Source organism: Brienomyrus brachyistius, chromosome 12 (assembly GCF_023856365.1).
Source record: "Brienomyrus brachyistius isolate T26 chromosome 12, BBRACH_0.4, whole genome shotgun sequence".
Classification (NCBI taxonomy): domain Eukaryota; kingdom Metazoa; phylum Chordata; class Actinopteri; order Osteoglossiformes; family Mormyridae; genus Brienomyrus; species Brienomyrus brachyistius.
The window spans coordinates 25,488,395-25,506,835 of NC_064544.1; the positions used below are offsets into that span (position 1 = coordinate 25,488,395).

The 18,441-nt window shown below is 42.5% G+C and overlaps 1 long non-coding RNA gene and 1 gene segment (V, D, J or C); one reads left to right on the forward strand and one right to left on the reverse strand.

Annotated features, from left to right (window-relative positions):
* Positions 1 to 2,324: 2,324 nt before the first annotated feature.
* LOC125705367 (Ig heavy chain V region 6.96-like) lies at positions 2,325 to 2,874 on the forward strand (the record flags this gene model as incomplete). The annotated part of the segment is given in 2 exon segments: positions 2,325 to 2,478; positions 2,567 to 2,874. Coding segments are annotated over 2 exon segments (357 nt in total), but the record flags the coding sequence as incomplete, so codon positions are not given.
* A 9,514-nt stretch (positions 2,875 to 12,388) lies between these two features.
* Positions 12,389 to 13,589, reverse strand: LOC125705373 (uncharacterized). Of its 2 annotated transcripts, XR_007381489.1 has the most exons (5): positions 13,365 to 13,584; positions 13,212 to 13,267; positions 12,936 to 13,000; positions 12,738 to 12,846; positions 12,391 to 12,648 (listed from the first exon to the last, which is right to left on the reverse strand). It is a non-coding gene; the product is annotated as an uncharacterized LOC125705373 (long non-coding RNA). The 2 variants fall into 2 exon arrangements; XR_007381488.1 differs by having other exon boundaries at positions 12,389 to 12,648; positions 12,936 to 13,267; positions 13,365 to 13,589.
* Between the last annotated feature and the right edge of the window lie 4,852 nt (positions 13,590 to 18,441).

The window sequence follows — 18,441 nt, forward strand, 5'->3', positions numbered from 1 at the left end:
TGATAAGAAGGCCTATGATGTCATCTACTTAGATTTCCAAAAGGCTTTTGATGTTGTCGCCCACAAGAGGCTCCTACTTAAACTCAAAGCGACTGGTATTTTAGGTACCGTAGCGACCTGGATTGATAACTGGTTAACAGATAGGAAACAGCGAGTAGTTATAAGAGGCACAATGTCACAGTGGGCTTGCGTTCATAGTGGGGTACCGCAGGGTTCGATTTTAGGACCACTATTGTTCCTAATTTACATAAATGATATGGATACCAATATATACAGTAAACTGGTGAAATTTGCAGATGACACCAAGGTGGGTGGTGTAGCAGATACTGAATTAGTGGCTCAGCAGCTACAGCGGGATCTTGATTTAATTAGTGACTGGGCCGATACCTGGCAGATGAAATTTAACGTCGATAAATGTAAGGCACTCCATCTAGGGAGCAGAAATATAAAGTACAGGTATTTCATGGGTGTCACTGAAATAAAGGTAGCTGATCATGAGAAAGACCTTGGTGTGTATGTTGATGCTTCCATGTCCCATTCTCGCCAGTGTGGGGAAGCAATAAAAAAGGCCAATAGGATGTTGGGGTATATCTCCAGGTGTGTGGAGTTTAAGTCAAGGGAGGTAATGCTAAGATTATACAATTCCTTGGTGAGACCTCACCTAGAATATTGTGTGCAGGTTTGGTCACCATATCTTAAAAAGGACATTGTGGCCTTAGAAAAGGTGCAGCGTAGGGCCACAAAAATGATTCCTGGTCTTAGAGGAATGTCATACGAGGAACGGTAACTTGAGCTAAATCTGTTCAGTCTCAAGCAAAGGAGATTGAGGGGGGACATGATCCTGGTATATAAGATTCTAACAGGTTTGGATGCTGTTCAACCAAATAGTTACTTCAGCATTAGTTTAAATACACGAACTCGTGGCCATAGGTGGAAATTAGCGGGAGAACATTTCAAGCTGGATTTAAGGAAGCACTTCTTTACGCAGCGTGTAGTCAGAGTATGGAATAGCCTTCCTGATAATGTAGTGCAAGCTGAATCCTTGGGTTCCTTTAAATCAGAGCTAGATAAGATTTTAACGACTCTGAGCTATTAGTTTAGTTCTCCCCAAGCGAGCTTGATGGGCCGAATGGCCTCCTCTCGTTTGTATAGTTCTTATGTTCTTATGTTCTTATATTCCATTTTATTCTGTTAAAAACGGAGTAACTGATTTGGTAAAATACTGTACTATACACAACACACAATAACATAAATTAATTTAATAAAATATCTTCCCTTTTGCTGTAGCAGCTGTACTGCTTTATAAACTGCTGTTGTGAATCATGCCAAAATGCTGTAATATGGTTCTTATAGTTATTAACATGAACATAGAGGTATGAATGTAAATAGTTTAACTCTTACAGTATATTTTATTCTATTAAAAACTTAGTAAATGACTTGTTAAAAATGTGAGAAAATAATATTTTAAACACATAATAAAAAAGTAATTAAATACATGTTATTACTTATTAATGCATTTCATGACATTTAGAAATTTAGGATGAGGTCATAGTGAAATTGGTTTTACTACAAAAAATTGTGCGATTATCACTTTTGGAGTGCATTGTCCAAAGATAATGTTTGTATAGTAAGTCTCTGCAGAGCAAATTAATCATGTGATGATTTCCCCCCCAAACCACCTCACGCCCATCAGAGGATTTTATAATCTTGTAATATGATTGCCATATTTTCAAAATATGTATTTCTTTATAAACTGCTGTTGTGAATCATGCCAAAATGTTGTAACATGGTTCTTATAGTTATCATGAATTCCCTACAAAGCACCTTCAATCAAAAAAATAAATTCAATCCATTTTCTAAAACCACTTAATCCCAACTGGAGTCGTGGGGGGGACTGGAGCCTATCCCAGGAACAATGGGCGCAGATGGGAACCAATTACGGCAACCACCCTGGGCAGGTGCCAACATAATGCAGACCACACACACTCAACCAATTACGGGACCAATTCAGAGTTGGCAATCAACCTACCAAGCATAATTTTGGACTGTGGGAGGAAACAAGAGTCCCCAGTGGAAACCAATGTGAACACAGGGACACATGCAGACTCCACACAGGAAGGTCCTACATGCCTGACCCAAGGATCGAACCCAGGACCTTCTTGCTGTGAGGCAGCAGCACCAACCACTGTGCCAACATGCCACCCCTGCACAGAGATAATGTCTGTATAATAAGTCTTGACATCGCAAATGAATCTCTTCATCATGTGACCATTTCCCCCCCACAACCCACCCCACGCCCATCAGAGGAGGATCCTGTACAAACCTGCCACAGCTTTTAAAGGAGCCAGTGTCAGTGTGTGACAGAGAGCAGCAGTCACTGGGACTCAGTGTGTACTTTACCTCAGTGCTCCTCCCTCTGTCCTGCAGCCATGAAGCTCCTACCAGCCCTGCTCACCCTCACAGCACTGGCTCTCTCAGGTCCCTGTCTCTCTCCTCTCTGTCTCTCTTTCTCTCTGCATCTTTCTTTGTGCTCATCTAAAAGTCTGCTCTACCTCTTTATTTATAGGTGTGAAGGCTGAGATTGTACTGACTGAGTCTGAACCAGTGGTGAAGAGACCAGGAGAATCACACAGACTGACATGTACAGTCTCTGGATTCACATTCAGTGACTGGTGGATGAGCTGGATCAGACAGGCTCCTGGGAAGGGACTGGAGTGGGTTGCTGGGATCAGCAGTGGCGGTGGTAGCACCTGGTACTCGCAGTCTGTTCAAGGCAGGTTCACAATCTCCAGAGTCGACGGCAAGAACCAGGTGTATTTACAGATGAACAGCCTGAAAGCTGAAAACACGGCTGTGTACTACTGTGCCAGAGACTCACAGTGATGGGGGCTGTGGGGAAGCCGTACAAATACTACTTCCTCACAGAGAGTAAGGATGTTACATTATTATTTATCCTGGAGCTGAGTATATCTGTTCATTTCTTCATGTTCAGATGAAGTTCAGATAAAAATTATAATTATTTGAAATACTTATTTTAAATTAGAATAAATGTAGAGATTGTCTCCACATTTACGAGCAGCAATACTTAAAAATTGTAACCTCTGCAGCCTAGTGACCAGAGATGGTCATACTTTACCCGCTGGGGGGTGATGAGGATGGGCGCTGTGACTCTGTCCCAAACCATCACTTCTAATTTCAGGGTCTGTATAATGACTGTCTGAGCTTTGCTCCAGGCTCAGCCATGTTTGCTGTTCTTCTGGACAGGATGTACAGCTGCTGTGAACCTCCCTGTAATCTGTCAGCTAGATTTTCAGTTCCTGTTGTAATTCTGAGCTGTGTCTCATAGCCCCTAGTCCACTGGAGACCCCTTTCCTGGTCTGGTTCCACACTTTTCCTTGTATCCTGTGACCCTCAGCCCTCCTCACTTGAGTCCTGCCTCACAGAACTTGTTCCCCAGCCGTTTGACCCCTCAGAAGCCCAAAGCCTGGTTGGCTGCCTGTTTCCCACAGTGTGGCTTTTGCCAAAGGACTAAGGGACTGTCATTACTGTGCTCGACAGTGACAGTGACAGGAGAGACTGCAGGGCTTTACAGAACCTTCAGCTCTGAGGATCCCTCAGGATGTCGGAGGCAGTGTGTGGCTCAGTGGGTTATGATTGTACTCATGATCAGATGGTCACTGGTTTAATCATGTGATCGGCAGAGTGATGTCTTTTGCTTTGGATAAAAGCAGTTGCTGAATAAACCAAGTATAAGTACATCTGTGTCAAAACTTTCATTCTATTGAGGGTTTTTTTTTGAAGAATGCAGTTTATTGACATTTTCAAGTAAAGGAACTAAAACAGATGAATTGTCCAGTTGAATAGTGTCAAAAAGTTATCAAAATAAAATGCAATCAATGTAGTTCCAGCTCGAACCACAAGATGTCCTCAGAGAGACAGTAAATGCAGGCAGCAGAGGGACACAAACATCACAGTGATGACTGGTTTCCGATTGGCTGGATTTCCTCTCTTTTCTGTGATGTTATTAGCAGAAGTGTGCTATCAATCGGCATTCCTTATTGACAGTCTATACAAATCTCTAATTTTTTTAACGTTTAAATTTTATATGGCAATAAGTTGCTATATGTGTGGTGTGGTGATTAGTGCTGTTGCCTCACAGCAAGAAGGTCCTGGCTTCGGTCCCTGATCATTTCTGTGTTCAGTTTGCACGCTCTCCCTGTTTTTGTCGGGGGCTTCAGTCTCTTCCCGCAGGGCAGGTTGATTGGTGAGTCTACATTGGCCCTGTAGTTGTGAGTGAGTGTGCCCTACGGTGTGTTGGTGACTGCCCAGGGTCGGTTCCCAGATAGGCTCCGGTCCCCCCCGCGACCTCAGTTGGGATTGTTTCAGAAAACAGACGGATGGAAGTTGTATCGTTTTTGATGCACGCAGCCCCTGGTTGCTGCAAAAGGTTATTATGCTTATTATTGGTTTTGCCTACATATGTATAAATATTTATTATTAGTTTGATTACATCACTGGAAGCGAGTGGTAAGACAAATAGCTAATTAGTCCATGTAGGAGCGCACATGATTGTGTCTGTCTGTAGGGTTGTCTCAGACAGGCTAAGTGGGTAGGGGGCCCTTATTGTACTGATGCTTGGGGGCCTGTAGAGGTCTTCATCCAGCCATGAGGCTGCCCATATGATAGATCTTACCAGGGTTTAGACAGGATTCCTGGGGGAAATTTAATGATCAGCTATCAACTGCATGTCTTTGGACACTAGAGTACCCAGTGGAAACCTTCATACCAAATGAGAACATGCAGACTCCACACAGGAAGAGCAGAGGTGGGATTCTAATGTCTAGCATAGGAGGTTTGTGGCAGAAGTGCAACCCACTGAGGCAGAGAGATAATTTTTGTTAATTCCTGTTATGAAGATTTTTTACATCTCATGCTTTATACATACATCTCGTATAAAATAGACATTGAGTTCCCGTGCTGCCCTGACTCTGCCACCTACCTTCAGTATATCTGCCCCCCCAGTGAGGAGGAGTTCATGCAAATCTTGACAACTTCATCATATATTTATCTCTCTGCACTGAGCAGTGACTGGATCTGAATCTGTCAGTCATGGCATCTTTAAGGTGGTTCCCCGTTGTTCTGATGGTTATATACTTAACAGGTAAATATTCAGTAACAGGTTTATATTTCAGTGATAGATGTCAGTAATTCTCATTTCTTGCTTTTCTCTGTTTCTCTAGGTGTTGATACACAGACTCTGACTGAGTCTGAACCAGCAGTTAAAAAGCCGGGAGAATCACATAAACTGACATGTACAGCCTCTGGATTCACATTCAGTAACTATCGTATGAACTGGGTCAGACAGGCTCCTGGGAAGGGACTGGAGTGGATCGCGTACATCCACATGGGCAGTAGCTACATATACTATGCCCAGTCTGTTCAGGGCAGATTCACCATCTCCAGAGACGACAGCAAGAACCAGCTGTATTTACAGATGAACAGCCTGAAAGCTGAAGACTGTGCCAGAGAGTCACAGTGATGGGGGCTGTGGGGAAGCCGTACAAATACTACTTCCTCATGGAGAATAAGGATGTCATATTATTATTTATTTTGTTGGATCCTTTAATTTTTAAAATATTTGGAAAAGTACATTATAACATACAAGACATGTTCCATTAGCAGAGATAATATCCACAAAAATGGACCATTTTAAAGCCTCTGAATAGAGGCAGGACATTCAGCCATGTTTGTTTTGTGAAGTCAAACCTCTTTTATTGTTTTATAATAAAAGGCAATAATGAATAAAACAATATTTTAAATGTCAAAAAAGAGTAAATGTCCTTAAAGATGATGTCTAATCACCCAAAGGTAACGTTAGACACTAAAAGCTGGTGACAGAGAGAGAACTCACTCCGTGTGCAATTTACACTTTTAATCCAGTATAAAGCTCACAGCCGACCTGCAGCAGCTATGACCCACATACAGTAATCACTAGCTAACTGGGAGCATAACAAGGACCCTCCTTACGACAGACAGCTGACCAGTACCTGTCCCGTCCAGACTGCGCCCCTGAACACTCTGCGGACCGGGTCCAGTACCTGTCCCGTCCAGACTGCGCCCCTGAACACTCTGCGGACCGGGTCCAGTACCTGTCCCGTCCAGACTGCGCCCCTGAACACTCTGCGGACCGGGTCCAGTACCTGTCCCGTCCAGACTGCGCCCCTGAACACTCTGCGGACCGGGTCCAGTACCTGCAGCTACATCAGCAGTTCGCGACACCAGCGATTCTACGAGGTTCCGCAGACAGTCTGTGACTCCTTGTGTTAATCCATTCATATACATCATTTTATTTTTGCTATCCGGTGTGTCTGATCTGAACTATCAGGGACGGTGTTAGATAGGGGGAGATTAATGGTAACATTACAATTGGATGGTATCATTGGAAAAATCTTTCATTGGCTTGGCTCAAAAAGATACAAAAATGTAATGAAAAAAATAGTGAGACTAATGAGTACATACAACAGTAAAAGTATGAGCCCAGGAGTTACTTGTACCTTCATTATATCTAAATGCAAATTAAACATAATTAAATGGGTCTGCTCAATAAAAGCTGGTGCTCCACCTTCTGGGCATTGGAAGGTACTACTCCCCCCATGGGCGCATCTACTCCGTATTTTACGGCTCAACAAAAGACTAAAGGCATTTCGTGATTCAGCAAAAGATGAAATACACTTTGAGGTGCCTTTCCGGAGTCAGCAAAAATGAAACATTCCTTTGGATTTCAGTGCACGAAGGAAAGTTAAGTCTTTATGCTTTATGCTTCGTGGACAAAATGCAGTCAGGCATTGACACCTGGCGCATGACATTGTAATGTGAAAAAACACTTGATTAGCTGAATTCTGTCCATTATATGGTCTCTGTGAGCATCTGAAGTCCTTAGAGATGCTATGAATTTATAGTAAATAATCTACATAGATTGTTAACATGTACAAACAAGATAAATAACTTGTACATGCAAGATTTAAAAAAATCACCTTATGTGACTCCATAAATACACATTCTGAAATGAAATATATATTTTTTGAAGGTAAAATAGCATCTAAAAATCTGGGAAATATGCAAAGACAAACATAGTATACGTAACAGAAAAATGTGAGATACTTTATTTGATAATGAAATTTGCAAAGTATTCCATTATAAATTACTTGTAAAAAGAATAAAAAATTCTTACAAACAGAAATAATTGCCTTTCTCTCCACTCAACAGCAAGATTTCATGAAAATCCTGAGATAAGCGACTGGAAGATGAATGGACGGATTTCTTGAAAAATGTTTCTCAATTTTGTAGTTTTTCCCCATATGGGGGCAGCAGAGCTCCTTACAGAGGCAAGGATGACCATCTGCATTTATGAAGAGGCTCCTTCTACCCCCCAGGGAGGTAAACAAATACTGAAAATACTGTTTTGTCCTGTGAAACGGCCTCGGGACAGTGTGAAAGGCTGCTGACGGCATCAGCTTTTCATATTCACAGCAGGAGGGAAGAGTTAAAAAACCACACATGAGTGTGAGAGTGAAATCTGAGCTCCAGCATGCAGGGGGAATACTGGCCATTGTTTTGTGTGTTTGGGTGTTGGGTAACTAACAAGTTTATCAACTTGCCCATAATGTGTATAACAGAGTGAGGTGACCAGGTTGATTGTTTTCGTTGAATCCCATTGGCTAATGGAGGTGGAGCTCACAGCACCTTGACCAATCACGAATGCTTGTGAGAACTTGCCCTTTCTCTCACATACAATATATGCACATAGATATCTTACTGTGCAGTGGCGGACTGGGACAATAATTCAGGCCGGGAATTTGACTCCACTCCCAGGCCACCTCTGCTGCTGCAGTCACTTACCAATAACTTTCACTACATCAATCACACGTTCCAAGACCTGCCTTCTCTTTCTAACCTGGTCTCAATGGACGGTCATTTGCTTATCAGTCAGAAGGGTATGGATATCTGCTTTGTTGACTCTAAGAAAAAAGGCTTCAGCACTTTCTCTATGGATACTGCTTCTCTCATGTTCCTGTACTCTCTGATGGGTATGTTTCCAGGCCTGCATACCTCCTTTGACAAATGCACTGTCACTGCCTAAAGGTTTTGCAAATGCAAGACATACTGAGCAGAATAGGGAGTGATTACGTTCATTGTATGTCAGCCATTTTCTGTTTGTGCCATCTTTTGAATGTAATACATCAGGAATGGCTCTTTCAGATGTTTGAATTGGGTGATACTTAAAAAAATCTAAATCCTTAGACTGTGGATGGGCAAAATAATCAAAAGAGATATCAAGGCTTTCACTGTCTCCTTCACCTTTCCCTGAATCATTCTCTCTCTCACTCTGCACATCTAGTTGCTCTGCAATATGAAATAAGCGGGTTCAATAATCTGTATTTATAATTGTGCAGCCATCAGTTGTATGTCCCCAAAATCACAGTCTACTACTGATCTTATAAATCATAAAAAGCACATGTTGTTTAAAAAGTATAGCCTGCTGCCTGCATGTTTAGTTTTGCTTATCTTAAACTTTGCCTGAAGGTTCCTGCTCTGACTCAAACGCTGAACTGTCCACCACCTCTAGCTCAACAGCAGGAGCATTTGCAGCACTAGTGCTACTGACGCTTCCTTCGTCACCTTTTCAAAATAAATAAATAAACAAACAAACATTGTAGGCTACATATTGTAGACTAGAAATGAAAAATCAAAATAACTAATACTGTATTCTTTTCCATACCATCTACTTGATTTATTTATTATTTAAAACAATTTGACCCACTAACACTATTCTGTCTACTTTTTATTCATTTTTATTTATTATATAAAAAATATGCTACATGTAGACGAAACGAAACTTGACACAGCACAGCAGCACTTACATATTGTTGCTCGTTTGTTGGTTTAATTTTATCTATTGTGATTATCTAAGTGATTTGGATGAAAGTGTTCGTCTGCCAAATTATTATAAATATAATGTAAATGTAATCTTGACCAAATTGTTCCCTTACTGGCGAACATGGCTGGGATTTTGCAGCAGCTTGCTGCGTCTGCGGCCAGTGCTTTTTTCATTTTTATACGCTCCCTCTCTGCTCCTCCTCTGCGTTTACGCTCCATTTTTTGAACGATTTAGTCAGATTTACCCTGTCTCTGGATATAGCCAGATATTAGGCAGTGCGTCGCTGACGTTGGGTCATGTGGGAGTGTAATTTTCCCTCCGCCATTGCCTGATTCGTAGATTGAGAGATCCGTCAATTAATTCGTAGTTGCACACCAGCCTATCACATGCCAGGCTGATCGTCTGCACAGCTGCAGCCGGCAGGCCAGAACGACCGTCAGGCCACCGGGAAATGTCCCGGTGCTCCCGATGGCCAGTCCGCCCCTGTTACTGTGTCTCTCAAACAACAATAAAAAGAAATCACATTATAAACATTTCTAGCCAAGACTTTTGAGCTCTGAAGCTTATAGACATAGGGGCTGGCTACACAAAGGTGAATGAAACATTCAAAGAATTGTATAAGGTTTGATTACTAAAGTGTTACAACTTTGAAGTGACTTTGGAGTCACCGCCCCTTTGCATACTGTCAATGGCCCATCAGTCTGGAATGTCTGTCACTGCTCCGCACACTAATCAGTTTGGAAAGGCAGTGTGAATTTTACAGTTTTTTTCAAATGCTAAGACAGATACTGCAATACTGAAGTTGCTTTCTCAAAACTTTTCATACAGTCACCACAACATTAGCTTACGTGGGCTAAACTGTTAAGCATGTTGCTTTGCTTTCATACAAAATGCAATCAATAACTAAATTCTTCAAAATTTATTCTTCAATTAATTTATCAGAGGCCATTTTGGATATAAGTACATACTGACCCTAAAACTGCTAGTAAAACAGTCAAAACTGAAATATATAATTTTACTAAATTACTATCAAGACCCTTTCTAAAATAGATTGTAGAAAACACATAAAATAAACAAATTATGTTAATTGACACAAGATCAAACAATGAATGCTGTATGCCAAGATATTTCTCCAGAGCAATGCCAAGGATGGATCATGTATGTGAAGAGACAGAGTAGAATCTATGGTACTGTCTTAGCAATTAAAAAAAAACTGTAAGAAAACACACAATACCAGCCTTTTCACAGTTTATAACATGCAACAGATTAAACATTGAAGTATAAAATGTGCAATCACATTATATTACAGGAATAATACAATATAATAAATGAATATTAGAACAACATATTAGTTAGCTATTAGTTGCTGAGCTATTACAGTTCTCCTCAGATGAGCTTGATGGGCTGAATGGCCTCCTCTCGTTTATAAATTTCTTATGTTTTTATATAAATTGTCACTCCTGATCAGGATGCCAAGCTTCAAAACAGTTGTGGGTTTTGCTGAAAAGCCAGGTCTGTGCCTGGAACCCAACTAGTTTAAATGAACTAGAAATTCTGCAAAGAAGAGTGGTCAAATATTCAGCCAGAATTATGCCAGAGGCTTGCTAATAGCTACCAAAAGATTCTGGTTGATACCTGTTGTATGTAAACTTGTGACCACAACTAAAATGTGTTTTTGTAAAGAAAGCGCCATCTCATGGTAACACCCTGCAAGTGAATAAATGGGCGGGTTTAGATGAGAATTTAGGCACACCCCCAGAAGGAGGGGGGTCAGTCCCTTTGGCTGGCTTTTGGCAGGCAACCGACAGGCAGCCGGCACTTAGTCACTTGATTTCTTCAATGCCTAAACGTCTTTTAAGTGTTGTTAAAAGACAGGGGAACTGTACAAAGTGGTAAATGCTGTACTGTCCCAACTTTTTTTGAAATGTGTTGCAAGCCTGAATGGCAAGAATGGATGTTTATTTACAAATCAGATGATGTTGACCAAAAAATACATGAATTATCTTGTGTTCATACTGTCTGCAATGAAATAAAAGTTAAGGGACATTTGTGAATTACTGCTTTATTTTTTTATTCACATTTTCCACCCTGTCCCAACTTTTTCTGATTTGGGGTTGTAAGAAAATACAAGAATGTAAATTCCATGATCCATATGTATCTCATAAATGCCTTCCCAACTATGGATTTGGATACTTTATGCTGATGTTTCATTCGTGAATATAAAAATTATACTATTTGAAACCAATATTCTTTTTGTCATTCCCATTTAAATGAACAACCAAGATTTTAAAATATATATCTAGAAAGAAAGTGTATTAAAACATGTTAAAACACGAGGAATTTACAAAATACAGGAACCTGAATGGTTGAACAAGGAATTGCAACTCTACAAACAAGTACTTAAGAACATGTACCACATCACTTCCCCAGATTTAAATCTTTGCACCAGCCCATCTCAGGTAGAGACAAATTTAGGTTCATGAAACCATTCCAAGACTAGGATTACACAATTTTGAGAAAACTAGATTGAAGCTAGTATTTTCAAGACTATAGGAATTTAACTGCACTGGCCCAAATCACATCACGAAACCCTGTTCTATTCAAACACACTGTCCATGAACTATTCCTTCAAAAGTCTTTGAGAAAGTCTGAATATATACACACTACAACGATCTTCACACCGTACCAGTCCTTCAGGAGCACCCCTCTCCCTTCCTGGGCGATACTGGCTACCACAAAGGCCATGGCATGGAGAAAAAGACCTAAAACATCGAGAAGGGTCCAGCTGCAGACGACTGTAGAGTGGAGCTCCACAGGAAATATGTCAGCTCCACAGGAAACACGTGATCTTTAATAACGCAAAGTGGGGCTAATCTTTACGACGTAAAGTGGAGCTCCACAGGAAACACGCGATCTCCACTCTGTTACAGTAGAACGTCAGTTGTAAAATTCTGGCGAATAAACACATGTTTTTGTTCATTATAGAAAAGTTTATATATGTGTATATGTATGTCAAGATCGGTGGTTGCGATCGTAGGTGAAGCGGGTGATCGCACGGGCAGGCGAGAGGGCAGGAAGCAGGCAGGCAGGCGGAATACGGGGAAAAACGGGGATTTATTGACGGGCAGGACCAAAGGGGGCAAAACGCAGGCACATCAACAAACATCAGTAACATCAATGACGGACAATGAACTAAGGCAAGACATGGACTGAAATAGACAGGACTGGGCGAATATAATCGGACACAGCTGGGCAAGATCAGGGAAGCATAACCAGGGGGCGTGGCACACACGAGGATCGGACGAGCCAGGCGTATATATACATATAAAGTCATAAGATATCTTAAGTGTTATAAACATACACATATATATAGAAAATAATATATATATATATATATATATACACACACACACACACATACATACACTAGTTGTATAAATGATGATCGACATGTAATAATTATATTTAATAAACTGTTAAATTTATTTAGAAGGCAACAACAAACAGGATGAAATAAAAAAATTATAATCAACACACTCATGTGCCAGTAATTTAATCATTCTTATAACAGACAGCATTAACCCGAAGGCCCCGCTGGTCAACACAGGCCTGTAAAAATAATTCCATGTCCTCTTGGACCTGAAAACCAAAGAGGAATGGCTCCTTGGATTCTATGTTGTCTCCATCCAGCACATCCCTTCTGCTGGTTTCTGTCAGAAGCATAGGAAGAAACATTATAACACTTTTTCAGAAGTAAAACAATTTACTGCTAAAAGTAAGGTTTAAAGTGTGCACTGACCAGGCTAAGTTCCACAGATTTGCGCTTTCTTAGTCTGAATACAGGTGCATGTTCACCTCTCAGCACAGCCTCTGATTCCTTTGTCCAGTGTGCAAATACCTTCCCATAACTTATAATGGAGAAATACTGATATTAATAATGTGTCTTTAATTTCATTTTTCAGTCAAACTTAACAGATACACACACACACACACTGACCTTCGGAGATCGAAGTTTTCCATTAGCAGCAGGCACCACCATTTCCGCAATTTCGGCATGTCTAACTATTAAAAATCAATTTAGTGTCATTTAGTGACTTCTTTGCACACATACTTTATTGCTCTCTAAAAAGAGCTACTTACTATGGTGTAATAAAAGGGAGCATCCAGCACCACATATAAAGCAGACTGTCAATTAAAAAATAAATGTCAATGTTCATGACTTATTCTCAAAAGCATCTTGACAGTCCAAAAATATCTGAATGACGAATCTTACCATCAACATGTAGATGCCACAGTCAACCTCAAAGTCTTGTCTTGGCTTGGAAACCCCTTTATTGTCACAAAGGGATAAAACACTCTTTAATCACATTTCATCAATATACCTGTATTAGAAAATCTCTATATAATCACACACATGATCACATACCTCCAACTCAAAGCCATTCATTTCAGACCACTCCCCTGGACTGATATTCTCTGCAAGCTTCCTGTTATTTTAAGATATAACATACAGAAATTACTGCTAGTACAAATAAAGTATTAATTGTTAACAACTGTTAACTGTTAATGCTGCAGCAGCATGCTCTTTATAAACAGGCTTAAAAACACAGCCTGTACACAATTAGCAAAATGTGAAAGGGTCAGTCCGTGCCAAATCAACTCAAATCAAAATTGACCTCGAGTGACACATATTGGTGGCCACCAAATCATGTCCTTTTCTTAGCACATCATGAGTCGAGAAAGAACATTTCTTTTATACCTGGCTTCATCACCTAAGAGACAGTTACTCAAGGTGTTAAGCAATGCCATTGCAATAACAGTCAGTCAATGATTCACAGTAGTTGCCCATGGCTTAAAATGCGTAAATTAAAGCTGTACCAAGATGTAACTGACACAATTACAATAAAATCTTAAAATCCTAACATCCTCAGACTTTTGGGCTTTTATTCGGTTAAGTGTATTGTATGGTATTGATGTGCTCCTACATACACCCTGGACCCTGGGCATCCTGGGATTGCTGCGAGAGATTGCTGGGATACTGTGAGAGAGTGGTGTTGAGCTGCAGCGATTGTTTTGGGATTGTTTGTGATTGTTTTTGGGGTGTTTGGAACGTATTTTCTGAGTGTTTGTGTGCTTTAATTGTTTAGTGGGTGGCTGTGTTATTTCTATTTATTGTTCTTATTTTGGTCGGCGTGAGTGCTTGTCTGTCCTGTCTGTTTATTAACAGCGCGATTGTTACGGGCAGTGAGCTGCGTTTTCTGTTCGCGTTTAACTCCGTAAAAAACACCGGCGGGGCGAAATAGCTAATAATATCTAACGTCGGTAATGTTACTCAGCGCCAGAAAAGGACAGTTGCTCCTGAGCTTTGCTCGGTCGCCAGTCGGGGCCGGGAGGACATTTTCCACTTTTTTCCCCGCTCCGGCAGTCCCCTGCTGTGAGGGGGTTTTTGTGGTTTTTCGACCTCCCAAGAGCAACTTCGATTTCGTTTTGTTTTTAGTTCATACTTGGTTCAGGCAGAAGTTCTTTTGGTAAGTAGTAGTAAATTTATCGGATTTAAATTTTTTTTTTTTTTTTTTTGTGACCAAATTTTTATTAGAGATTTTTATAACAAAGAACAAAATGGAACAAAACAGAACATACTCCACCCCCACCCCACCCCCAATACACCCTGAGACAGCAGTTCAATTTAAAGAAACAGAAAACCAACAAAGGTCACCAGCACACTCAGCCACGGAGAGCACAGCTAAAAACTGAGGATAAAAGAAATAACACACTTATACCACTGAAAAATGTTAGAATTAGGAAAGTAAAAATCAAAACAAAAAAACAAGGAATATGGCCTCAGGACATGACCTGCAACCAATCCTTGACCAGCTGCACGTCATGGACCCAGCTCTGGATTGTAGAACCAGACGAGTTGTTAATCCGGGCCGCAGAGAGTTCCAGCAGAAGCAGATCAAGAAAGGTGGACTTCCAGACAGAGGGAATGGCACGATCAGGGGACTTCCAACGAGAGGCTAATAACAACTTGGCCGCTAAGGAGGCAGACATCAGAAGCCTCTGCTGGAAGCGAGAGAGAGAGAGAGAGAAGAGAAGTCCAGGAGAAGAAGGACCATGGGAGACAGGGGGATGGGAGAGGAAAGAACTGAAGAGAGAGATCTGGCCACGTAATCCCAAAGAGCAGCCACTGGAGGACAGTCCCAGAACATATGGAGAAAGGTACCAGGAACCTGGAGGGGACAAACATGACACAAGGGGTCAGGCTCTAAGCCCATGAGATGGCGTTTCCTGGGAGTGGGGTATAATCTGTGAACAAACTTAAATTGTGTTTGCTGGTGATTGGGATTTTTAGAACAATTTTTTATATGAAAAATAACACTCCAAGATAAGACGGGGGTGGGAGAGAGCTCCCCCTGCCAGACAGCAATTATGGGGAGAGGTTTATGAGAGGATTTACGGAGGAGGGAATAGAGACTGGACACGGGCTTAGAAACAGGAGAAAGGGACAGAGCAAATCTGCACAGCGGGTGAAACGGAAGAGGTGAGGAAAAGGAGATATTACAGGCCCTAAGCATGGACCTCAGCTGGAGGTAGAAAAAATATGAAGAAGAGGGAAGATTAAATGTGACCTTAAGAGACTGGAACAATTTGAGACCCGAGCTATCAAAAATGTCACCCAGGGTGGAGATACCTGACTGAGACCACGGCGAGGAAGAGATGGGGCAGCCTCCAATGTTCAGGACAGGATTATGGAGCAACGGAACACTGGGGTGCCATTTTGGGAAGGGGCCCAACAATTTCTCAACCCTTCTCCATGTGCGAAGGGCCTGACAGATAATCGGACCGACTGAGGCAGAGATGGATTTGAATTTAACAGGGAGGAAAGGAAGCGAGGCTAGACGATGGGGGAGAACATATTCTGCTTCGATAGGAAGCCAGGCAGGGGGTTGCTGGGGAGGACTGATCCAGCTCCAAACCGGCCTTAGAGCAAAAGCAAGGTGGTAAATTTCGAAGTCCGGTAGAGAGACGCCCCCATCCAACCGGTCACGGATTAGGGTAGAGTGTCTGACGGAGGGTCTCTTGCCATCCCAAAGAAAAGTAGAAATAGTAGACTTAACTGAGGCCCAGTACCCAGGTGGAGGGGAGAGGGGAAGCATGGAACTCATAAAATTAATTCTAGGGAGCACGTTCATCTTAATAACAGCCAGCCTAGCCCGAAATGAGAGGGGAAGAGAAGACCACGAGGAGATCGAGGCTTTAATGCCCTCGAGAGTGCGGCGGAAGCCAGCAGCTGTGAGCTCTGCAACTGATGGGTAAATGTCCAACCCCAGGTATCTGAAAGACCCTGCCTGAGGAATAGAAGGAGGAAGTGAAGAGGAGCGGCAGGCAGGATTCAACGGAAGGAGAGAGGATTTTGCCCAGTTAATCCTATAGCCAGACAGGGATTCGTATGACTGAAACAGGTTAAGGACATGAGGGAGATACACAGGAGCATTGCCGAGGTAAAGAAGCAGATCATCAGCATATAAAGAAACTGTCTGAGGGACACCTTTCACTAGGATGGGGGAAATAACATCTGAGTGACGGAGAGCGGCAGCCAGAGGCTCCAACGACAGATTAAAGAGTAGGGGGGAGAGGGGACAGCCCTGCCTGGCCCCCTGAAGAAGCCAAAAAGGAGGAGAAATGTTGGCATTAGTCAAAAGGACAGAAGAGGGGGAGGAGTAAAGGGTCTGGACTAGGTTGGTAAAATAAGAGCCAAAACCCATTCTATGCAGGACCCTCCACAAAAATGACCAATTCATCCTATCGAAAGCCTTCTCTGCGTCTAAAGAGAGAAGGGCGGCAGGGAAGGGAAAGGAAGGAGCAGTGTGAAGTACATGGAGGAGGCGACGGATGTTGTCAGCCGCATGACGGGATTTAATAAAACCAGTTTGGTCTGGGTGAATCAATTTGGAAATCACCGCCTGCAGTCGACGGGCAAGCACCTTGGCAAGCAGTTTGATGTCTGAATTCATAAGGGACAACGGGCGATAGCTGGAGCAATCTGTAGGGTCCTTACCTTGTTTGAGCAACAAAGTCATCAAGGACTGATTAAGAGAAGGATGGAGATGGGAGGCAGAAATGGCAGAATTCAGCATGTGGAAGAGCAGAATAGAGAGCTGCTTCCAGAAGGCAGAAAGGAGTTCCGGAGGGAGGCCATCGGGCCCTGGAGACTTCCCAGGGCTCATGGAGTCCAGAGCCTCTTTAAGTTCTGACATTGAAAGGGGAGCCTCGAGCATAGAGGCTTCTGGGCCTGAGAGACAAGGAAGTGGTACAGAGTCAAGAAACGAATCAGGGTCAGAGGGTGGAAAGACAGTGGGAGGGGAGAATAGATCTGAGTAAAATTGAAAAAAGCTACTGTTAATTTCCTGTGGGTCAGTGGTGAGAGCTCCATCCTTGGTTCTAACAGAAGAAATTGAGGAGAAAGAGTCACATTGCCGGAGCCTGAGAGCCAACAACTTACTGGGCCTAGCACCTGAGACATAATATCGTGACCTAGTGCGATGAACCATAAACTCAGCGCGGTGTGACAGAAGGACATTTAGCTCCGCCCTGGTGTTTAAAATGAGGGTCTCATGATCCGGATCAACCACTACAGGACGAGCACTCTCTAAGTGAGCTAGCCGCCTTTCGAGATCACAGATCTTCCGGTGACGTTCGCGAGCCAGGCCACTGGCAAAAGCAACCGTGGCATCGCGGAGAAAGCCCTTTATTGCCATCCAGCAGTAGACTGGGTCATCAGTTGAGCCTGTATTAATTGAAATAAATTCTTCAAGTCTAGGAGTCAGATAGGCTATATATTTAGAGTTTTGAAGCAAAGAAGTGTTGAGCCTCCATCTTGGGGCCCGAGGAGAGAGAGTAGGTACAGCTAAGTGGAGGAGAGCACACTTGCGGTCAGACAAAGAGGAAGAAATCAGAGAAGCATTAGAAACAGCAGAGGCAAGAGAGCGAGAAACAAAGATGTAGTCTATGCGAGACTGGGATTTGAAGCGAGGTGAGAAGAAGGAAAATTCTCTGGCGGAGGGGTTAATTAGGCAGAATGAGTCGACCAAATTCAAGTCCTCCACGAATTTACACAGGGAACGTGTGGAGGGAGGCCCCCGGCTACCCACGAGAGAGGGAGATTTATCAAGGACAGGGTTGTGGACAGCGTTAGCATCAGTTCCAATAACAAGGTCAAATTCCTGAAATTTAAGAAGGTGGTCAGAAAGATCCCGAAAGAATGAGGTGCGTGGGGGAGTGGGAGCGTATGCGGCAACAAAGCAGACCTTCCTACCTCCCAGGTCAGAGAGGGCGTAACAGTACCTGCCGTCAGCATCCCCCCCAGAGTTAAGAATATGAATCTGAAGGGACCGCTTGACTAATATGGCTACTGCACATCTACATGAGGAAGCTGATGAAGTGGAGATAACCCTGTAGAACCTGGAGGCCGCCCGCAGTGCATCTCGCTGGAGAAGGTGGGT